At 40.7% G+C, this 22,256-nt stretch overlaps 1 protein-coding gene across 1 annotated transcript; it reads left to right on the forward strand.

Annotated features, from left to right (window-relative positions):
- Window positions 1-396: 396 nt before the first annotated feature.
- LOC137470941 (p53 apoptosis effector related to PMP-22-like) lies at window positions 397-16,276 on the forward strand. Its single transcript, XM_068184804.1, has 3 exons — window positions 397-681; window positions 14,269-14,412; window positions 14,673-16,276. The coding sequence occupies exons 1-3, from the start codon at window positions 471-473 to the stop codon at window positions 14,885-14,887; spliced, it is 570 nt and encodes a 189-aa protein (XP_068040905.1). The 5' UTR covers window positions 397-470; the 3' UTR covers window positions 14,888-16,276.
- Window positions 16,277-22,256: the final 5,980 nt, after the last annotated feature.

Below are 22,256 nucleotides of genomic sequence, written 5' to 3' on the forward strand. Positions count from 1 at the left end.
CCATGTCATGCAAACAGTTCCCTCTTGTCTCTGCTTTCTCCTGCCATAATGCAGATCCCTTAGAAGATGGAAAGGTGCAAGCACAGCTGCTAGTGGGGATGTCAGGAAGGAAAGTGTTAAATGCTGAGGGTAAACATCTCCTGATTTGTTACCTAGTCAGCAGGGCAGAGAAGATCTCACAGATAAACCCAGCCTGGAAGCTTCTCCCCAGCTCAACTGGTTATTGCTCAGCGGCAGCTCTTACTCATCTGAATCTAGGTGGAGCTCCTTCCCTCCCTCCATCCCTCCCTCCATCCCTCCCTCTCTCTCTGCTGTGTCTGTCCTGGCTGAAAAGCTTTTCTCCAACATCTGCACACGCGTTCGCGGGTGCCAGCACCGCCTTTCCAGGAGCTCTGCAGAGGCACCCACTGCTTTGCGCGGCCGAGCCTGTGGCTGAGAGGGCCTTGTCCTGCCAGCACCTGCCCTGAGCCATGGTGAAGTACGGCCTCGACTACACGCGCTGCAGATGGATCCTACCCCTGCTCCTGGGCATAGGGGTCATCTTTGGCATCATCGCGCTGGCGGGCAGGGGCTGGCTGGAGTCGCAGACCTTGCCCTATGTGCTGCAAGCGTCGCTGTGGCAGATCTGCAGGAGGCCTGATCAGGGCGGGGAATGGAGCTGCGAGTCCCTCATGGGCTACGGTAAGCGCCTACAGGGGTGGCGGGGAGCAGGCTCTGAAGCAGAGGGTCACATCCCCCAGGTCACCTTCCCGCAGGTCTCCTAACTGTATCACTCCATACCTGGCACTTATATATGAATCCACAGGCAATAGCGACTGTTACCGAGTACACCGAGGCTTTTGACTAACTGGGTGAAGAAATAAAATGCCCTCAACACCCCTGTGCAGAAAAGAACCCAGAGGATTACGCAATACATAAAAACCCACACATGGTATTGTACCAGTGCAAAAAATAATACAGGACTTTCTTCCTCTCTCAGAAGAATCTGGTAACCTCTTCTCACTAATTACTGCTTCTCAAAACTTAACGGCTACCAGTGATCAAACATCCAAACAACAAGTTGTGTGGGTAAGCCTGGCATTAGTGTGACAAGCAGGTCTGAGTGCCAGAAACAGGGAGGTAAAAATGTGAGATGGTAGCAAGATACTCCCAGGGAGTGTCAGGCTACAGAATGCTGCCCTGAAACTGCTCCGGTAGGTGGGTCGTGTGAAAGAGTCTCCTTGCGATTATGAAAGAAAGCTTTAAAAGATGAAAGGATTTCTTGTTCGCACTAAGTTTTGGTGAAGTATTCTATTAAACATGTTGACCCTGGTGCAATCTTCAGCTTGAAAAACCACAAGTGTGGGAGAATAGCCCAAGAGAAGGGTCACTCTGGATGTGCTCTGTTTCTTTTTTATTTTTCCTTTCTTTTTCTTTCTGTATATTTGCTATTGGCCATGGTTTGAAACAAGTAACTGTGAATGAAGAGCTGTTAGCTTAAGCTGCAAAGGATGTTCAAGAGTCCTTACAATTTATGCTCATTCAAATTACAAAGAAGAATCTTTTCTCTAGGGCTCAGAATCTCAGCTCTTGTTAAAAATAACAGTAAAAGCACTTGCTGAAGCAATCTCAGGGATAATTTATTACAGTGTTTCAAAATTGTTCCTGAAGGTTTATTGTATGTCATGAAACTCTACCTTCTATGCAAAAAATTCAGCTGTAATGAGTTAATTGCAACAGGCCTCTGTGAGTGTAGGGCTCCAGGCATGATCAGCTCCACCAAGCATCACCATCCAGTCCTGCTCTCAGGGCTCCAGCATCATCTCTGTGTCTGGGTGAAAGTCAAGCCAGCAAATGGGCCTCTGCTACATGGCACTTGGAAGAAGGAGGAAGAACTTGATGCTTAGTAGAGGATTTCTCAGTCCTGAGTTTCCTCCTAAGTCTCCTGAAAAGAGAGCTCTCCTCTTGATCTCCAAGTTAGGCCCTGGAAAATGCTATGAATGCCAGCTGGACAGAAAACATGGAGATGTTTCCCCTTGTTTCTCTTGATAATACAAGAGAAATTTCTCCTTATTTCTGGGACCTAGATAAGTGTCTGGCATTTCACTTCCTTCCTTATCCCGCCTCACTCTGATAGCTTTAAATTCTGCACCTGTATGCATCTACATACAAAGCAGGGAGTCAGCATCTGGCCTGGAAACTGGACAGCATCTACAGACAAAGCAGGGAGGTCATCCTCTGTGTGGACTTGTCCTGCAATGTCTGGGGTTACCATGAATCACATTCACAATAAGTCCAGCACTTTTAACACAAACATTGTGGACTTGGTACACACATGCAGGACATTATCCAGCAGGTATACTGGAGAGTCCACTGATGCTTCTGAAAGCATTAGAAACATTGTTCCTGAGCTGCATGACTGCATTATGCCCTCAATAGGCATGCACCTATCACCTGAACTCTTCAAGGTGATTGAATACCCAGGAAGCCTAAGCAAATCCTCAAAACCATCCTGGACAAAATTTCCTAGATATGTCTGGCACAATGGAGTCACCTAGCCAGTGGGAGAATATGTGAAGGCTGTATGCAAAGGAAGATAAGAGTAGGTTATGCTGCCAGGCTTCTGCCTTTGCCAGATTTTGCCATTAAAATGCTCATCTTGCCCTTCATGGGGGTGAGTTATCCCTGACCCAGAAGAGGACTGTAGACCTGACTGTTAAGGCTGCAAACTCATGTCACTGTCCTGATCTTTTCCAGACCTTTCCCTCAGACCCCTTCTTTACGGAGGCGGGATGTGCTCAGATCCAATCCCATTCTCCATTTTTCCTTGCTCAGTAATGCAGGGTTGGGATTTTTTTTTTTTTTTTTGTGACTCCCACCTTTTCTCATGCAGGGCAGAGGTGGCTATGCTGGTCTTGGATTCCACCCAAAAGACCAGGCCATGACAGCATCTCATTTGTGAGCATCCAGGTCTTGTGTTGAGTCTGATTGTACCTGCCTTAGTGATGAAATAGAGGGTTTTAGTAATTCTGGGGTTACATTTTTCTACTGTGCTCCAGAAAGGTCATGGAAACAAGCATTCAGCATCATGTTCTATGGGATGTTTAACTTTGTGCCAAGCTAAACACAGTGCTGGTTAAACAAAGTGTAATTACAGCCTTCCTGAGCACAGAGACAAAGATGTGATGTAAACGTAAAGGACAGAAATGTTTTACAGTATTCCTGAGATGAGATCTCTTTCCCCCCATCCCCGTTCCACAGTTTCCATCTTGTTTCCTCTGACCTTTATTCACAGCTTCCCTGCCTAATATGCCTCTGGCTGGGTAGGTTCTGAAATTTGGCCCTCCTGCAGGGGTGGTTTCACTGATAAACACATGTATGTCTACCCCAGCAGCTGCCAGCAAATATTGTCAACATGACTTGGACTGTGTAGTTATCTTAATCCACTACAGCCATCTTCGTCCTATCATAATTAGATATAATTGCAACATCCTTGCAAGTTGTTAATTATAATGTGCAAATTCAAATCAAATTCTGCACGTGCAATGTTTATAATTCCCCTTGAATCTCGGCTGTTTTGCTCAAGATATGTTTATACCGTTGCAAGGCAAAACCCCAATGTCATTGAGGTTGTTTATATTGGTAGGGAAGAAGGTTGAATATTTCACTGGCTGCATCAGTGGAGTTCAGAGGTTTTGTTGGTTTTTTTTTCTTTTTTTTTTCGAAAGGCAGTGGAGGATCTCCACAGGCGCTCTTACCTTTTGTGAAAGCATCTGCTCACCCATGGTCTTTTGCAAAGTTTATGAGCTCTGGAAAGTGAGACTATGAAGAGTTTACACAGTCAGGTATCTTCTCCAAGACTTCAGATCATCTACTTTAAACATATGACACTCATGTAGACTTTTTCAAAGACTGTTGCTTTTCAAGCATATTTAATTCAAATAAATATAACTTTCTAGGAAAAATATCCAATGCCTTAGGACACTTACTCAAAATGCATGGAATTTAGGATAAGGGACTGAGATTCATTGCTCTTGCTCTTCATTGTTCTTGCACTTGAAAAAACAAAGGGTTCAGTCTGGTGTCATGCTTGAACAAATACAAAGAGAGGATAAGACTTTTTGGATAGATAATGAGCAATATGGAATGCATCTCAGTGGGACATGGCTGAGCTTACAAAGAAAATGCACAGGTTAAACCCCATAATAATGCTGGCACAGCACTCCTTTGTTTTTCTTGTTCTTTGGCTATATTACGTGTCTTGAACAAGGTGTGTCTTGCAGACCTGAGACATTTCTTCAGTATGCAATTTATTCCACTGCAGGCTTTGAAGATGTTTAAACATGTGTAGGTAAATACATAATAAACATAAATAATGTGGGGGGAAATAACTGATTTTATTAGTCTGAATGTGATGCACAAAGGGTGAAAAACTTGTGACTACACTTGTCCCATCTTATCTTCCACCCAGCCTTGCAGTTCTTCCATTTGCAGATGCTGCCATCAAAACAACTGAAATTTTAAAGTGTATGTTGAAGAGGTCATCTTATTTGCATAGTGCAAACAGAGATCTTGGGGAAAAAAATCAGGAAAAGGCTTTTCCATATGGCAGGTGGAATCCACATCTTCAGTATTTTCACATTGTAATATTCTATTATAGGTTTTTCCTGAGATGTGTGGAGGGGTTTGTGGCTGTGGAGATTAGTGGAGGGATGAATGATTTTGCCATCTGGAAAGGACACCTTTATGCAGCTTGTCTTCCAGGCAAATAATGGGCAACTCTGTTCTAGGTATCCAGCTTTATTTTGGTCTATGAATATGAATGAAATACTACAAGATAAGTAGGCTAGTATAGTATGATTACAATGAACAAAAACTACTTCAAATATGAGAGCAGATAAGTATGGCTACAGGATAAATGAAAGAAGGAAATGTTGCAAAAGTAATATCCTTTTGAGAAAATAAATATTCTGCATCCCCATTGATGAGTAGATTTTTTCCCCCTGTTTTTCCTGTACCAGGCTTTTGTTTCCAAGTAATCTTTTGCTACAGTGAAGCACATTTATTATCCTGGAGGAAGAACAAAATAGAAATCACTTACTAAAAATCCCCAAGTTGTGATACAACAGCAAGGTTACATGGTGTGGTTGGGATCAGTTTCCAAAATCTCTCTCTTGATACTGCACCTACCACTGGCCTTGCACTGCTGGCCACACAGCTTTCCCTCTGGAAAATTACCTTCTCCATCAGAGCAGTGACTCATTACACCCATGGCACAGAACAGACCAGACACCAAGTTTTGCCACTACCACACTACCTACGTAAAACTGTTTTTCCTTCTCCCACATTCCCATCACATCTGACAGCCAGCACCTAATCCCAGCATGGGGAAGCCCTTACTTGCCCCAAGATGAAGTAAGCACCCTGAGCAGAGTTACATGGGGATATTTCCAGAGGGACAGGATGGGATACAGCAGATGGAGGACAAACGAGATGTCCCAGTGGCTCTCTGGCATCTGAGGGTGTCTGTACATCAAAATAGAAATGAAGTAAACAAGTAACTGTGCTTTTGAAGTAGGGACCAACTCAAGTCACTGAGCCTTTATTGCAGATTTTTCCTGAAGTCAAGGTTCTGCCCTTAACAGCTTTAAGAATTTGGTAACATCCAAGTAGGTTTGCAAAAGTGTCTTTGCAGCTGGGAAAGAGGCTGGGGAGGTTTCTGAGCAGTTCAAAGAAGCCTGTGGGAGAGCCCAAGATGGAGCCCTGTGCATGGCCTGGATTAAAGGCCTCTACTCCTTTGGCACAGGGTGAAAATGAAAACAAAAGGCTGCTGCTGTTCCTGTTGTATTGTAGCATAAAATGGTATTTATATAAGTACCATTGGTATTTATATAAATACCATACAATACTGTATTTATATAAAGTGGTTGTCTGTAGTTTTAATGACAGTGTGTAGAGAAGCATATGATTTCCTAAGACATTGTTCTCCTTAAAGTGTAAGGTTTCCTGGGATTAACCAGTGAGAAATGAGATTACAAGATTAGTTACAGAATAATGTAGAATACTCAATAATTATTCAAAGCTTAGAATGAGAAAAAATACAGTTTTAAACATAGAGCTAATGAAAAAAATCACAGCAGTATTTGTAAGGAATGATGCAAGAAAGAAAGAAAATATTTTATTTTTCCCCAGTATGTAGAAGACACCCCATTGTTTCTAAACAGGTATAAGAGAAGGGAATCAAGGCCAGAGCATTTAATTACCATGGCAATTTTTATTCCTTTTCTGCAATTGCTTGTGTGCTTTCCCTTGTAGTTTTAGAGTTTGTACTTTTATAATTTCAGTGGCAGATTCATTTAATCAGATTCTTTTCTAAATAATAGTAATGCTCTTGAGCAATTAATGCTCCAGAGAGCAATTGCACATGTAATCCCACTGTTCATTATCCAGCCTTCCACATACGGTTAGATTATGTGGAAAAATAGCAGTCATGTGGAACATTCTCATCTGCCCATCAGGAGATATAAACTGCTGGTGCTGAGGATTTTGAGAAGATCCTCAACACTTTGCATTTTCAGGCCCTGAAGTCCTGAAGAGAGGATTCCATTCACTTACACAGGAGGCATCTCTGCTGACAGCATGTGGAAACTTGTGGCCAAACTCTCAATCCTCTTCACCTCACCTGTTCCTCTTAGTTTATTGAGGTAATCTAATACAGCATGGCCATATCAACATCTCCATAGTCTGAACAGTGATAAGGGCTGCAAGATGCATTTCAAATTCCACTATAGGTTTAAACATATAAAGTGGGAAGGTGTTAAACAGCAAAAGAAACAAAACATTCTTTCACATTTCTGTATCACTTTTTACTGGCAGCTTATGCTGTTCTGAGACACCTCAAACACACTGACACAGTGAACATTGTAATGCCATGTTTCTTCTTTGTCAAGTACCATTACAAAATAACTCATTGCTCAAAAATTCCCAGGAACTCAAAGTAGCTTATGGAGTGCTGACACTAGCCTGTGTTCCAGAGGTGTCTAGCTTCCTTCTACTAGTACTAAATAACACTTCACTTCAGTCCTGCTGAATTACTAATCTGAAACGGAATACATCTAATGTCACCTACTGTGCTGACATATGTATGCTGTGCCCAAATCAGGCCCCCAAAAAATAGGAAGTCTCTCTGCAGTTCATTTAACCTCATCAGCAGTAAGTATCAAGGGATAAATATTTTCAGGATGCATTGTAAAACCTGTTTCATTAACAAGAGTAAATAAATTCAATACATTTTTTATGAGTATGAAGCACGACTTCTGCTTATATTCTGAGGGTTTTATTTTGCAAACAGTAAAATTTTGCTTCTATCAGAAAATCAGATCCAGGTTCACAGCTGCTGTCTGTTAGTGGAAATTCCCTAGTGCAAAAGGTGATTTTCATCAGGGTTTCAGAACAAAGTTTGCTCACAGCATGAAAACTGCAGATCAAGAGTGACAACAATTCTTACTGCACAAGAAAATAAGATGTAAATGCAGTGTTCATTAGTTCCAAATTACTCTGGGAATATAAAACTTTAAAAGAACTTTTTTTAAAAAGGTCCCACTCTACTGTTTTGATTAAAAGTCCTAGTTCATAGCCAGCATTATCATGGAAATGGATGCTGTTTAATTCACATTAAATATTTCAACCCACACAGGGGTAATTAGGGAGCAGGTACATCTTGCTATTCTCATTAACTGAGCTTATGTAAATGAACCGATTAATCAATACCTTACCTATTTTATTTACCTGACCCTCCCAAACTCCATCCATGTATAAGTAATCCTGCTTTAATTTAAAATAAATAGGAAAAAAATAGGAGGAAAAAAAATGTTACAGCATTAAAGTGTGTGAGGCTGAGCTTTAATCCTGAGATTTTCTCAGTATATGCAACTGCTTCTGAAGATAATGTGAGATAGGGGTACTCCCTGACTCTCTCGTGAGCAAACCTTTAATTCTGAGGCACTGTGTGTGCATTATATTTAATATCTAACTTACTCCCTTGATACTCCCTTTGATGATGGCTCTACACCTTCTGCCCCTTCTGCCTTCCCAGCACTAAGGAAGCATCAGGGAGCAGCTCTCATTAATGCACGATTTGCAGAAGCCAGCTTCTAAGTCAAGCTTGTACATGCCTGAGATGAGATAAGATGAATTCGAACCACTCCCTCAAGATGTAACTGCTCCTCCCCTCCAATTCAAATCAGAATAGCTTCTAAGTTTAATTGCTTGCCTCAGTAAGAAAGGAGAGTTGCAGATTACACAAAGGTCTTGCCTGTGTTTGTTGGTGGGTGAAGTCAGGGGTGAGGAACTAATAAGTTTTTCCTTTAAAGGAGTTAAAGCCCAGCAAGCCACGCTGAGCTATCACTTTAGCATGCAGCTATGGACAAAACACTGCCTTCTGCTAATGTACACTGTGTTTTATTGATAGAAGAACTGCGTATAAATGTTCTTTTCCTTAATGTTGTCATCTAAAATCATTATTGTAGGGTAATTGTCTTAATGTCCTAATCCTTTCTCATTTATATGGGACCTGTTACTAATCATTGAGAAACTTTGGCCATGACATTACCCTAATGTGAACCTAAATAGGTCATTCTCTGTTTCTATGGCTGTCTTTTAAAAGGTGGCAAGCTAAAAGCTGGTTCTGGCTCACACAAAAACTACTTTTATGAGATAAGACTCTGCTATTAAATGAGAAATCTGTATTAACGCCAATGAATTCTAAAAAAAAAAGTTATGGTAGGGGGAAAAGAACAGAGTTACCAAAGAGGATGCCATATAGAAAGACTAAAAATTCTGTATTCCACTGCAAAAGATATAAATTTCAACCAAAAAAATCCAAAGAAAAACCTCCAGTATTGACTACCCACATGAAAGATATACAGAGAATGAAGTTCTTTTATGAATGATCCAGATGCAATGAAGACAGAAATTTGGAAAATAATACATATCTAATCATACCTTTTGATATTATTTTCCTCGCTTTATTCTATTCATAAATTATCCATGATTAATATGTGATTTTTTTTCATTTGTACAAATTTCCTTTGAAATAACTTTTAGTCAATGGCTGTTAGTCTGCACATGCATTTTGACCAAAAGAAGCAGCTTTTGGTAGTTTCTGATTTATTTTGGCTGTATACAAACACATGCACACTGGTATTTCAATGCCAGCTCATGTGATCAGCAAACAATTACAGAGATTATAGTGTGCATTTGTTTCCAGAAAGAGCACAGAAATTCCCCATAGCTGGCATGTTACAGAGTCGGTATTTCCAGAAGACAGGACTTTGCACTGTGTCATGTTGCACAGGTAACACAGGAAATCCAGAGTCCTGATGACAGTGGTGTGCATGTACACCAGCAGCTTGTAACCCTTTGGCTGGTAGAGATGTGGGTTAATGGGTTTGATGGACCACCATAAGAGTCAGGCTAAGGGAACATGAGTTCTGCTGCAAACACGTGCACTTTCACATGGAAACTTTCTTGAGGAGAACAAACCAAAGGGAAATGGGTAAAACCTGGCCAAAAAAAAAACCTTTCAAAGTGAAGCATGTGCTCTGCAGTGTTTGCCACACCCTGACAAAGAACGCCAGGTTGAGAAACTCAAGTGAGTTCAGCTTTGTTTCCAAAATAATACTCTTTCCCTTTAATCAGAGAGATGTTAAACAGGTTGAGCTCTGAAACTCAGCCTAGAAACATTCTCATTACGTACAACACAGAGATGAATTGCTACCACTGCAGATTTTAGTTCTCCTAAGATTTGCTCTGCAAGACTGCAGCTAGAACTGCATGGTTTATGTTTCTTTCCCTTGGTGGTATGAAGGATAACAGAGCAAAATGTCTGTTACGTTTTCTTTCACCCCTCCCTGGTTCTTGTGAATTAGAGCTACCCTTCCTCAAATCACTGCACAATTCACTGCAGTGTAAAAATGGTCAGTCAGCAAGAACCTCTCGATAATTGTTGGTGTCTTTGTGCTGGCAATAAATATTTGTTTTTCTTTCCAATGCTAGTTGTGTATTTAGCTTCCAGCCAAGAGGAAAATTTGGAGAAGCATGTTCCTATTGATAATACAAGGAGTGGTACTTCTGAACTCTCTGGGGTTGCTTTCAGAAAATGTCACCCAAGGAGAGACTCAGCAGTTTATGTAGTGTGGGAGTACCAGATCAAGAAAAACATGAGAATGTTATTGTGAGTGTTTTCCCATGTTTTGAAACACATACACCAGGAACTTTGGCATTTGTATTTGTCATGGAGGAAGTAAAGGTTATATGCTATTTTCAAGACAAAACAGCCCTTCTTGTGAAGGTACATTTGGAGCATGAAAGATGACAGGCTAAGGAAATACTAGGTTTGGTGGCTCAAAGTTTTGGCTCAACTTACTGCTAAGCAAGAAAGTTTGTTTCTTTTTGTGTGAAGCACCGACAGTGTTTATACTTTCATAAACTGTAAAATGTGTGAGGGAGCAAAATCAGGAAGGCAGGAAACTGGAGACATTCTTAGTCCTGGATGTCTAATTAAATCTATCAGCTTCCCTATGGTTGCAGCCAGATATAGGATAATCAGAATGTGTTAATATGGTGCAATACAAGAGGTAGTCATGCTGCCTCCAAACTGAGTTAGCTTTAATAGAAGAGTAATAAATCAGTGTTATTATTGAATTCTGTCTCAGCTAATTATGTAGCTCATAAGATATCATGAGCTCTGTTCTGGCATGGAGGGCTCTTTCTGGTCTCTAAATTAGCTCAGGGGTATTCTCATACAGCAGGGAGTTATAGAAGTCAGGCACTCGTTTTGATTTTCCAGTAGTCACATATTACTGTATTCACTTTGGATAGCCCAGACTCTCACAAATCACCGCTGACTGACATAAAAAACTCTGCTATCAGAAGCACCGTCCTCGCCCGCTTGAGACAGGTGTGAGAACGTGGGTTCCTCTTGCCTTGACATTGGGATAGCAATGTCTTGTTTAAAGACCAAATTGCTCAGAAAATTGCCAGTTAGAAGGAGTTTTGAAGAGTGGCTGGTGTGTAGCTGCCCACAAACCCTTTCATAATGTTCACTGGTGATCTTTCAGCTGGTGGAGGAACTGAAAAAGACAGAAATGGGACTGGCACCAAAGCATTACAGGATGCTGCTGGTATTCAAGAACACTTTTGTATAAACTCATGTTTCTTTTCTCACAAGCACATTTTAACTCTTAAACAGCCAAAAGATCACCACCATTTTTGGGGCTGAGAAAATAGATCGCAAAAACTGCTGAATATTTTTACAAACTCAGTTTGATATCCTGTAACTTGCTGCTCCCTCTGTTTCAATTTTTGACTTGGTGACAGGTGGACTGGGCCCTTTCAGCTTTTAACTGCCCTTGCTTTACAGCTAAGAACACACTGAATTGGTGTTGCACCTGTGAGGATTCTTTGGCCTGAAGTTCACATTTTTAAGAAAAAGCTTTGCAGATAGAACAATTTATTTATATTTTTACTCAATGTTAAAGACAAAAACCCCCACAACATTGGAAGATAAGAAAATATTTGGCACCAAATTAGCCACTTGCTTGTCAGTGTTTTTTGACCAATTTAATTCTTCTAATTCTGACATTTTTAAGGAATTTTAAGTCTTAGCTCTATTCATAAAGAACTAAGCTACTCTAGTATTCCTGGCTGGCACAAGACAAAATAAGCATGTCAAATATAGAAACACTTGTAATTATTGCTGTACAAAGCCTTTGTTACCTTTTACTCTAGGAAGGTAAGATGTTTACACACTGTGGTCTTAGACTACTGATAGCTGCTGCTTTTTGTAAAGGACAGATGAACTCAGAATACTTTTTTTCAAAAAAACCCTGTAGAGACTCACTGTTCATATGCTCTACTGCCTTGGAGTTGTGTTTTGTTTTTCTTCCAGCGTTGAGGGGTTTCTTTTCTCTTTTGTAGAACTGAGACACAAAATTGGCTGTTAGGTGATTGATTGAGCAATGCCTCCAAATGGTGTAAGCATCCTGCAACAAGCATGTCTCTTCTTGCCACATAGCCAATGCCCAGCAGGCTGGGCGTGCGCCCAATCTGCTTCCATACAGTCACAGCATTTGGAACACTACTTCAGGAAAAACACCTGGGTGAGCCTGGAGGGGGAGGGAGCTGCTGGCATGAGCAAGGTGCCACCCCACATGTCTGCAGCTACCAGGCACAGCTCCCTGAGCCCCCAGCCCAGGTGCTGCTCCCACCCCAGGGCTTGGTGCTCTACCATCAGCTGCTCTTGGGAAGCAAGGCTGAGCTTGGGCAGCAGGGGAGGTGGAACCCCCAGGACTCCTGGTGTCTCAGAACTTGCTGGGCAGGCAGCTGTGCTCTGAGTCTGCTCCTTTGCCTGGGAGTTTTGTATCTAACCACAAGCAATTGTGTACCTAAGAAAAAACATCACCTCTAGATGTTCTTGTAATTTCACCCTTCTGCCAGAAGTGTCCAGAACTCTTGTATCCAAGAGCAGTGAGATCACCATTGTTGAGAAACAGCTCTTATGGCCAGATGCCCCCTTTTTTGCTGTTTTGAACGGGTAACAGAGAGACTGGGAATAGGAACACCTTCAGTGGGGTATATTGAGCAGTATAAGAAATTCCTCTTCTTGACTGTTTCTTCTGATAATCTGTCTGAGGTGCTGTCCTCCCTCCTGTGCCTCCACACTGCACACTCTACCTCTGAGCCCCCTGTAAACTCCTAGAGAGGAGTTTGAGCTAAAACACTGGGCTAGAAAATGAGATGTAAGAACACAATTGCTGTCCCTTTCAGTCTTCCCAGGCAGCTGCCTGTTTACTGGGAAAACAACCCAGTTGAAAAGCCCTACAAAGCAGACAGAAAGTTTGTGGAATAAGAAAGAGAATGGAGATTAAATAAAACTGAAGATACAGTGCGATAACTAGAAGGGAGCAGGAATCATAAAGCAGGGAGAATGCTGAAATGCAAACAAAAGGGAAGTTGGTTTTGATGGACTGAGGGTTAGAAAAGGATAGCTGGAAAATCCTGATCCATTTTTCTTGCCTAAGAGTAGTGGTGGTGTGGGCCTTGGGGAAAGAGATAGAGCACCAAGCTGTCACTCATTGGAAACAGGACAGCTGCTTTCATGCTTACTTGACTCAGGTTAAGGGATAGAAAGACACTTTGCATTTTATTACTTCCATGCTTAAAGCAAACAAATTGATAGGTTACTTACTCAGTTTCAGAGGGAACTTTTACTGAACAGCATACACTGCATTTAAGTTGAATTGTAATTATTGTCAGGGTTGTTTGGGCTGTGATAATTTTTTGGCACTGCTGTTGCATATATTTGGTTAGAAGCCAATGTCTGACAAAGACAGTGGCTTAGATGAGGGGATGAAGTCTCTAGATGCGCAGCAGACTTTAACTGCTTACTCAATTTAATACACAATTTAAAATGTGTCAAAGTGGCTTTTTTACATCTAGAAGAAGAGACACTTTGATCTCTTTGAACAGTAGTTGCTCCTCAAGTCTTGAAATATTAAATAAATATTTTTTCCAGTTGTTATGCCAAAGCAATATGCTTTGCTTTAACATGTTATAACATAAAAATTTATAATTTGAAAATGAAAGAATTAATATCTGGAAGAAGCTTTTTGAAATGCAGTGGTTCTAAATTTGGACCAAAATCAGAGGTCCAATTTCCCTACAAAACAGATTTCAAATTCTTAGCTCCATTTAGGACACAGAGCTAAACTGAGGCTGAAAGACAGAAATCACCGAATTCTGACATTTATGGGCTATTCCCATTCCTTTAAGTTTGCCAGATTATATAAACACTTTGTTTCAAAGGAAGATTTTATTAGTTCCAGGGACAGTTTAATTCTCCTTGTCTGTGCAAAACAAAGCTGGTTTTATGGCATCTGCTGAGGTAATATTTGCTATTGAAGGACAGTGTCCAGTTTTACACCTTTAAAGCCATTTCTCTCTTAATTCTTAATTGCTAAAACTTAACAGTAAGCTCGCACCCAAGCCCCCATTTCATTCTGCATGAGAAGACCAATCTGCAATTTTATGCATTCTGCATTTAGTGCATGATTTCTTGTGGAACTGAAATGCTCACCTGTAAGAGGATAGAAAGCTCCCATGCTTGCTTTCTTGGGAGATGATCCTCTTTTCACAGGTTTTAAAATTAACCTTTAATTATTAACCAAAGAAAACCAGCCTTTGTTTTTGTTTTTACTCCCTTCTAATATATCTTCCTTCTGATTTCAGCCTGGGGAAGAGCTGCTGCTGCCACATACCTGGTTGGCTTTCTACTTCTAGTCATCTGTTTTGCACTGGCCATCATAGCATTTGCCATCGACACACTTCGGTTCAACTTCATTCGTGGGATCGGAGGCTTGCTTTTCGTGGCTGGTAAGGCAGCATATGGAGTCGAGTTTAGCTTGTCTAGATATATGCTTGTGCATACTAGATCTGATATTTTCCTCAGCTGATCTTATACCCAAGCCTCTGCCTGTGTGCAATTGAGCTGTCTATGAAAAATCAAAGTCTCTCATGGCACTGGATCGATTTTCAGATCCTCCAAAACATGGATGGGTTTAGATACAGGGATTATGGAGGACAGCAGTGGTGCTGGGTGTTAAACATTTTTTTGTTTTCTCCTGTTTCTGCAGCTGTGTTCTCCATCATGGGCCTGGTCATTTACCCAGTAAAGTTCTCATCTGAAGTTGAAATGACAGGAATCAATATGTTTAGCTGGGCCTATGGCTTTGGCTGGACCACCGCCATTATGGAAATATGCTTGGGATTCTTCTTCTGCTGCCTTCCTAACTATGAAGATCAGATCCTGGGTAATGTCAAGCCCACATATTTTTACTCTTCCCCATAAGCACCAGGAAAAATGTGTTCATATTCCAGAGATACCTGACAGACTAGCTACGTTTTTCGGAATATTGTCATCAGATGTTAGTAGAAAAGGCTGGAAACTTTTCTAACGTGTGTAGAAATACAGCACTGGCATCTGCAGTAAAGTTATCTACTCTATTTTGGACCTTCATATCTGATGTGTGTTGGTCAGATAAAGCACAAATGTTAAAACCCCTTGGTTTTCCTCATTCATTACAGTAAGTGGAGTTTATGTGGATTCCATCGCATTTTAAATACATTCACAATTGTAATTAAATTTAGAAAAACTTATTAAACTGTCAATAAACAAAACAACACATATCATCTTCCTGAAGGAAAGAAACTCAGAAAAGTCACATTTTGTATGTATCATCTTTAACCTGAAGATTTTGCACAATTTTCAAAAAGTCAAATACATTTACCTACTGACTGCCAAAATAGTAAATTAGTCAGCCAGCACTTCATAGTTTTGCTTCTATTTTTCATTCATTCACTTAACCATAAGGACAGAGTAAAGAAGGGATTAAAGCATCTTGACTTCTCCTCATTCATGTGGAATGTATTTATTTCTAAATATTTGCAAGAGTGAGCAAGGAACACCAGTAAAGCCTTAAGAATCCTGGTGTGCCATTGCTGGTGCCAGTACAGAGTGGGCAGAGGCAGGAGTGATTTCAAGCCACTCCTGCAACCTGCAGGCGTGGTTTGATAAAGCTCCTGCTGTGGCTTTCTTCTTGGGTGTCTTGGCATTTTTTTTCTGCTGTATCAAAACCTAGAACTTTAAAATGCTCTGCTTTACTGGCCCAGCTTTTTTATCTGGTGTAGAAAAGTCAGGTATGATTTCCCTGCACCTCAGGAGCTGAGCTGGAGCAGTGTGTTTTACAGTTGCTAAAAGGCTCCTTTTATTGTTTGTGTGCTGTTCTTAAGAATTTTTAAAGTGGAAAGTGTATACTGTCATATGTAACTGTAAAATGCATAAATACCCCTTACCAACTCATACTAAAGCTCTCATAGAGAAAATCACATCATAAAACGTCTCCTAGCATCCTATACTCCACAGTGCCTCAAGACTCAATATACTGCAAGCAATGAAGTATACCCTGCTGGTTTCTGCCTTGTTAAACCTAACTTTATAACATTCAATTTATTCTCTTAAGTGAAAAAAAAAAAAAAGGATAATATGTGATGTGGAAAAGGAGTCTCATCTAAATCCTTAACTACTGAGGTTTATTAGCTTGTAACACATCTGCAATTTTGTAATTGTGTGTACTATGAAAAGCCCTGCCAAGTGTTCTTTGTTTCAACAAATTGGAGGTGGAAAATTTTTCAGTTAAAATTTCTTGGTAGCTGAAATTAATAAAGACACAGGGCTTCACCTGGGTTGTTTGGAGTTTTTTTGTTTGGTTGGTAGGTTGGGTTTTTTTAAGCAGTTAACTCCATTCACTTTTATGGCATGTCTCCTAACTTTGATCAACAAGATTGAGAGATGGGTAGAGTATAAACAATGGGTAGAGTATAGGCAGCGAGGAATAATTAGGCAAGAACACGTAAATACTTTAAAAAAAATATTTCCAAGCTGGAAGAAAATCAAAGTGAAATACAGTTGAGAACACAATTAGTATAAAATTACTTGTAATTCATGTGTAATATTATCCATTCAGGAGAAAAATCTTATAATAAATATTTTCATTATGCTTATTACACCTAATGAAAGATGGTATCTATGTATTATTTCAAAAATTAATCTTAACTTTTGTTCTCTACTGAGAATGGGGAATTGTGGAAGCCCCCAAAGCCTCCTCTTCTCAGGCACCACCTTGGAGTACCTGAGTATGCTGGCTGAAATTTGACATCCAGCATCACAACTACAGCTTGCGTTACTCTTCAGTCCTATGCTGGCTGTCTCCCAAGGCCTTGCTCACAAGCACATGAGAATAGTGGACACTTAAGGACCGCTCTGTTTGCTTTTGGGCCTATGGAGTTGAGTGCCTACACAAGTGATTCTGTGCCATGATGTGCTACAGATGGTAATGCACTTGTGTTCACCAAATAGGAAACCAGCATGGTCCTGCTCAGCGCTTTTGCTCCACCAGATGTGGCAAACCCCTGATGAAGCTAAAGAGGACTTAAGCAACCACCGTTTGTGTTTACAGCTTCTTTTGCATTATCTGGACACTGACAAAATGCCTGGAGGTGGGGAAAGGTGCACAAAACAAGGTTTAGGAGTGTGACTCCAACCTTGATGAGACAGCAGAGCATAATTAAAAAGCAAAGAAAATTGACAGTGATCATCCCCCTTCCTCTCTCCTCTCCCTTGCTGATCTCAGCAGTTCCATCATCTCCTCTCTTCCCTTTTCCTCCTCCTCCTCCTCCCTAAAGGTGTCTGAGCAGTGACAGGGCTGGTGACTCTGTGGGACACAGCCCCAGTCACCATTTCCCACTTCCACTTTGCATTCCTGAGAGAAGGAGGAATGAAGCAACTTGCTGACCCCAGCACAGCATCAGGGACTGTAGCCTGGTTCCCTGCCCCAGGCCCTCACTGGAAAGGCTTTCCCTTAAAGAACAAGGTGCATGGGTGTGTGGGTATCCAACAAGCAGAAATACCATAGGTATTAGTAGTCAAGTGAAATCCTGCCTTTAGGGTAGCTGGCTTCCAGTCATGCCTGGCCAGTTCAACACAGATTCCTAGAAAAACACATCCTAAACCCTGCAGCAGAAAAACATTGAGAAGGATAAAGCAGTTTTACAGATGCCAGTATTGTTTCCTGTGACTTCTGCAACAGGGGTGCATGGCAAAAGCAGCATGCAAAATATAATCAGTTCTGACAGAAATGGAAGCTGAATCCAGGAGCCAAGGATGTGCCTCAATTTATTAGATTATTAACTAATGATCAACTTCTAGATTTTGAACTAAATTGTTACATTTAAGTCAAGTGCAGTGTTAGCTAAACAAATTGTTAAATTGATTTGAGTTAAGTCACAATCAGAAAGCTTGGATTTTCAAGCAAAGGAGAAGTTAGAGGAAGAGAAGACATCTCCTTAGTTCTTCACCTCTGTTAGCCAAGTTTCTTGATCCAAGTCTTGTCTGTAAGAGAAAAGGGCACTGAAACACTAAGAGCAGCACAATAAAGGTCTTAAACTGTCATTGTGCCCAGTGGCAATGCTAAAGAAAGAGCAGGGAAGAACAGATGTCTGAAGCTTTCGGGAACATTAGGTCTGCTACAATAACAGAAATAAAGAAGACTGCCAAAGGCATTGCTTCCATTCCTGTCAAATTAAGAATTAGGGAAACATCCTCCAACAAACATGTTTTATCTAATTCAACTTCACCACTGAAAAGCAATGAAGAAATTGTGTTGAAAACAAGTGGAATGTCAAGCAGCCCTACAGGTACAAACTGAAACAAAAAAAAAAAAAAAGAGAACTTCCTGCTGGTAAGTTAATATGTTCAATTTAATTTCTGGTGTTTCTACCACAGCTTGAACATCTTAGTATTTTCAATTTTCTCTGAAAATATATCCATATTTCACTTTACACTTCTTGGGCACCTGCCACTTGGTCTTAAAATACATCCTGCTTAATCAATAATTCAAATGCAATCTAGTTTGCAATTGTATTTGTTGTGCATATTTTGTTGTATGAACTACTGACAAGACCAAAATTTGACCCCATTGACATCACTTGCAAAACATTAATTTGTTTTCTTGAGTGTGACATTTCATTGTTGAAGTGCAAGCCCTTTATTTTATGTGTTCAGAATCAATAATATCTCTAATGCATGCTCCATTCAGCAGCTCTGTTTACTTCTGGGATAGGACACTGGTACGTATAAGATAAGAAACAAGAGTTACAGCTGACATGTATAATTTCCAAAATGAAGAGCAATTCAATGTGTGTAAGATTAGCAGAATTCTGGTCATAATAACATCACATTTTGTTAGATGCACAACATGGCCACACAAATAAGATCCATCTTTCTTTTTGACACATCTCAGTTGTGTGACAGTTACTACTTCTTGTGATTCAATCTCTTGGAACACTTCCTCACACATTTCTATATCCAGTAGATTTCTATGCGTTCTGAAGGTAAACAGATTGAAGAATGAAACAATCAAGCTCGTGATAAGGGAAAAAGGGCTTGGCCCATTTGCACACTCTCAGAAAGGGGGATTAAAATCATCTTGTTAGAAGGATAGTGACCTGAACAAAGATCTCCTTCTGAATCATATTGGAAATTCCAACTTGAAATTTAAAAGATTGATAATACTGGGGAGAGATTAAATCAGTCAGGTCTTCCTTTATCTTTTTCCACACTATCAAAATACTGCTTTTGCAGAAATTTTGCTTTCAGAAAAAAATTGTTGCTTTGGTGCAGCTCCATAGGAATGTCTGGGCCTCAATTTTATCTGCAAAATTCTTCAGTGCTAAGTGCCAAAATGCGAACAAGCACCTGCAAAACCTTAGGGCTGCAGATGATTCCAATGGGGCCATCAGAGCTGTTTTCATAGATGGTTCCTTAAATGATTTGACATATTAGGGCTCATATGCCCATCTGCACACAGTGGTTAGTTAGATTTCCTGCATATGAAGTGATGCACTATTTTTTTTTTCAATTTTGTTTTTCATTTTTCATGATCAAAGTGAAAATGTGGATGTATCACAGGATTTTGCATGTGACTACTGGGATTGAGGAAAATTTACAGGAACAACTTTCAAAATTTCAAACTTGCAAATTTTTCCTGTGTAACATGAATGTGGTGAGATTAGATCAAACTGTCCTCTCTCGGGTAGCTTTTATGAGACATCCTTTTACTTGTGCCCTAGTTTGCCCAAGCCATCTGTTTTTTTGTAAAAACAGTTTTGTGAAAACCTACTCTAGTATCATAATGAAAGGAAATTATATTAGGTATCCATGGAGAATCCATCATAAAGCACTTTAAATTGCCCTTGATTGTTGAAATGCAGATCAAACAGAGAGGCAGATGTTGTCTGTAGGATTTTTCCACAGATAGTGTAAACCCAGAAGATTTAATTACTGGCTGTAGACCTGGCTTACATGCCCAGCTCTCTATTTCTTACAAAGTAACTTGTGCCCTAGAACCTTGCCCTCAGGAAAACATCAAACAGGTAAAATGCAACATGAAAAATGAAGGAAAAATATTATATAAAGTATCTACATGAACACATCCATAGTATCACAATTTAGTCCATAGCTGACCTCAATGTGAACGAGGATGGACCAAAGTTGTGTAAATCACAGTTGGGACTGCGCTGTTATTTCCAGTTTTTCATTCTTATATTTTTCCATATGGAATTCTTTTCACCTCACTTCTGTAAAACCTTACTACTTTTTTTCATAAGCTGTCCTGATTTTACCACACCCTGTCTTGACAAGAACACATGTGCTTGCCAGACTCATATCTGAAGCTTATACCAAATATTAATGCAACTAGGCTTTTATCCCTTAACCCTCCTTCTCTTCTTCTTAAATAAAATTCTTGAAGTAATAAAATCCTGCTGACATTAGGAAAATTAGGAGAATGGAGACTTTCTCAGGCTGTTTTAGAATTAACCCTCAAAAAAAGAGAGAAGCAAGAACTGAGGTCCAAGAGAAAAACCCAGTCCAGTACAAAAATAGTATCCCAAAATCTCCTTGCAGTCCTGACAGCAAAATGGCTTGGGGTGATTAGCAGCCAAATTACCTTTCCAGCCCCCTCCTTCATGTGACTGTATGCTCTGTGTTGCCTTGCAGTCTTTCAGTAGCATCAACAAACCTTCTGGGCACTGGTTTCTGAAGGCACCAGCATGCAGAAGTAGGAGCTGCCCATCACATCTGCCTCCTACAGTGCCCAGGGAAGAAACTTTTAAGGTGGAAGTCCAGATTACTCATTTGGCCCTTGTGTGACATGGCTGGTGTCTTCTTGGCAGGATGGGATGGTTGCCCACTCAAGTGGAAAGTTCCCTTCTGTTTTAGCCTACAGTCCCAAACAAGTTACTAGCAAGTTGAAACTGCCATTTTATTCATCTGAGAGGTTTTTGTGTGGGGGCAGAGGAAGGTTAGAGATTTGGAGGTTCACAGTGGTTAGCCCAAGATTTTGGTAAATTGAGGATTGACCATGTCAAGATTTACAACCTTCCTTAAAATACTCCCATGTATAATACACAGAAATAGGGAGGGAACACCTATTTGTGTTCATAATTGTTAGGCCTGATGCTTTGACACCAAGAAATACAAAGTCTTTGTGTGAGTAACAGGAGGAGGAGTACAAAGAGGTGAAACTTTACACTTTGCCCTTAGTCACATCACAGCTGAGGATCTCCTGAGTCACCAAATGATATCTCTGGCTATCAGAGAAAATCGCTTATCATCTTGTTAATTATCTTATCCCAGCTCTGCTTTGTCATCCATCTGTCATAGGAGGCTGATTTGAAAAACAGTCTGAGGGTCAGCCTCTGATTTCCATCCACCATGTATCACTAGCCAGACAACAAGAGCACCTAAACTTCTGGCACAGCGTATGGGAATATCCAGGGGCGGCATTGTCACTCAGAGGTGACAATGCTGAGTTTCTTCCAGCACAGCTTCTTGTTTCAACCACAAAAACTTGCATTTTGTCTGCTCCATACCTTTCAAACCATCCTTTCTCAAGCAGCAGACTGCCTTCCAAATCTGTGCTCCTGCCTCAGCTGCTGCCTGATTTCCCATGACTGCCACAAAGGGTAATTACTGTCATCCCCAGTAGTGTCTAGGGCACCCTTTAAGTCCTTGCTCTTGCCCTGCCTAGAGCACAATTATTCTCAGCTGGCCACGCAGCAGCCAGATTTGGAGCACTCCTCACCCCGGCCATGTGAGCAGGCTGGAGGGGAGCCTTGCTCATCTCTGTGGCAGTGCATGCTTGAAGAGCATCAAGGCCAGCATGAGGGAGCATTGCAAAGGGAAAAAAAAGGAGAAGAAGAAGGATAAAACAAATCTCTTTGGTTCTCCTCTGCACAATAAAGACAAGAAGACAAGTAAGGATGCATGAACTGTTTGCTAAAGCTCTTTTTGCAGTGGTGGACTTGAAATGACATGTTCTGCCTTCACCTCCCACGCTCCTGAGGGCACTTGGGAACTGTGGTGCTTGCAGGAATGAGTCCTTTAAAGGTTCAAAAAAAGTGGAAAGAATTCTTCTTAACATACATTTCCACCTCCTCCTGGTGAAGCAACTCAAAGCTTGCTCTGGAATCAGCAACAGGAGTGTAACACAAAGAAGCAAACCAGAATAGTTCTGAGGAGGAAAGGTGGCTTCAGGCATTGAAGTGGACAATCACTTCCTATATAATATTAGTTTACACAGAATATTACACAGATCATA

This window comes from Anomalospiza imberbis, chromosome 3 (genome assembly GCF_031753505.1).
Source record: "Anomalospiza imberbis isolate Cuckoo-Finch-1a 21T00152 chromosome 3, ASM3175350v1, whole genome shotgun sequence".
NCBI lineage: Eukaryota > Metazoa > Chordata > Aves > Passeriformes > Viduidae > Anomalospiza > Anomalospiza imberbis.

Coding starts and splice junctions, on each gene's coding strand:
- LOC137470941 (XM_068184804.1), top strand. CDS start 471: ATGGTGAAGTACGGCCTCGACTACACGCGCTGCAGATGGATCCTACCC. Junction 682..14,268: donor CGAGTCCCTCATGGGCTACG/GTAAGCGCCTAC, acceptor TTCTGATTTCAG/CCTGGGGAAGAGCTGCTGCT. Junction 14,413..14,672: donor AGGCTTGCTTTTCGTGGCTG/GTAAGGCAGCAT, acceptor CTGTTTCTGCAG/CTGTGTTCTCCATCATGGGC.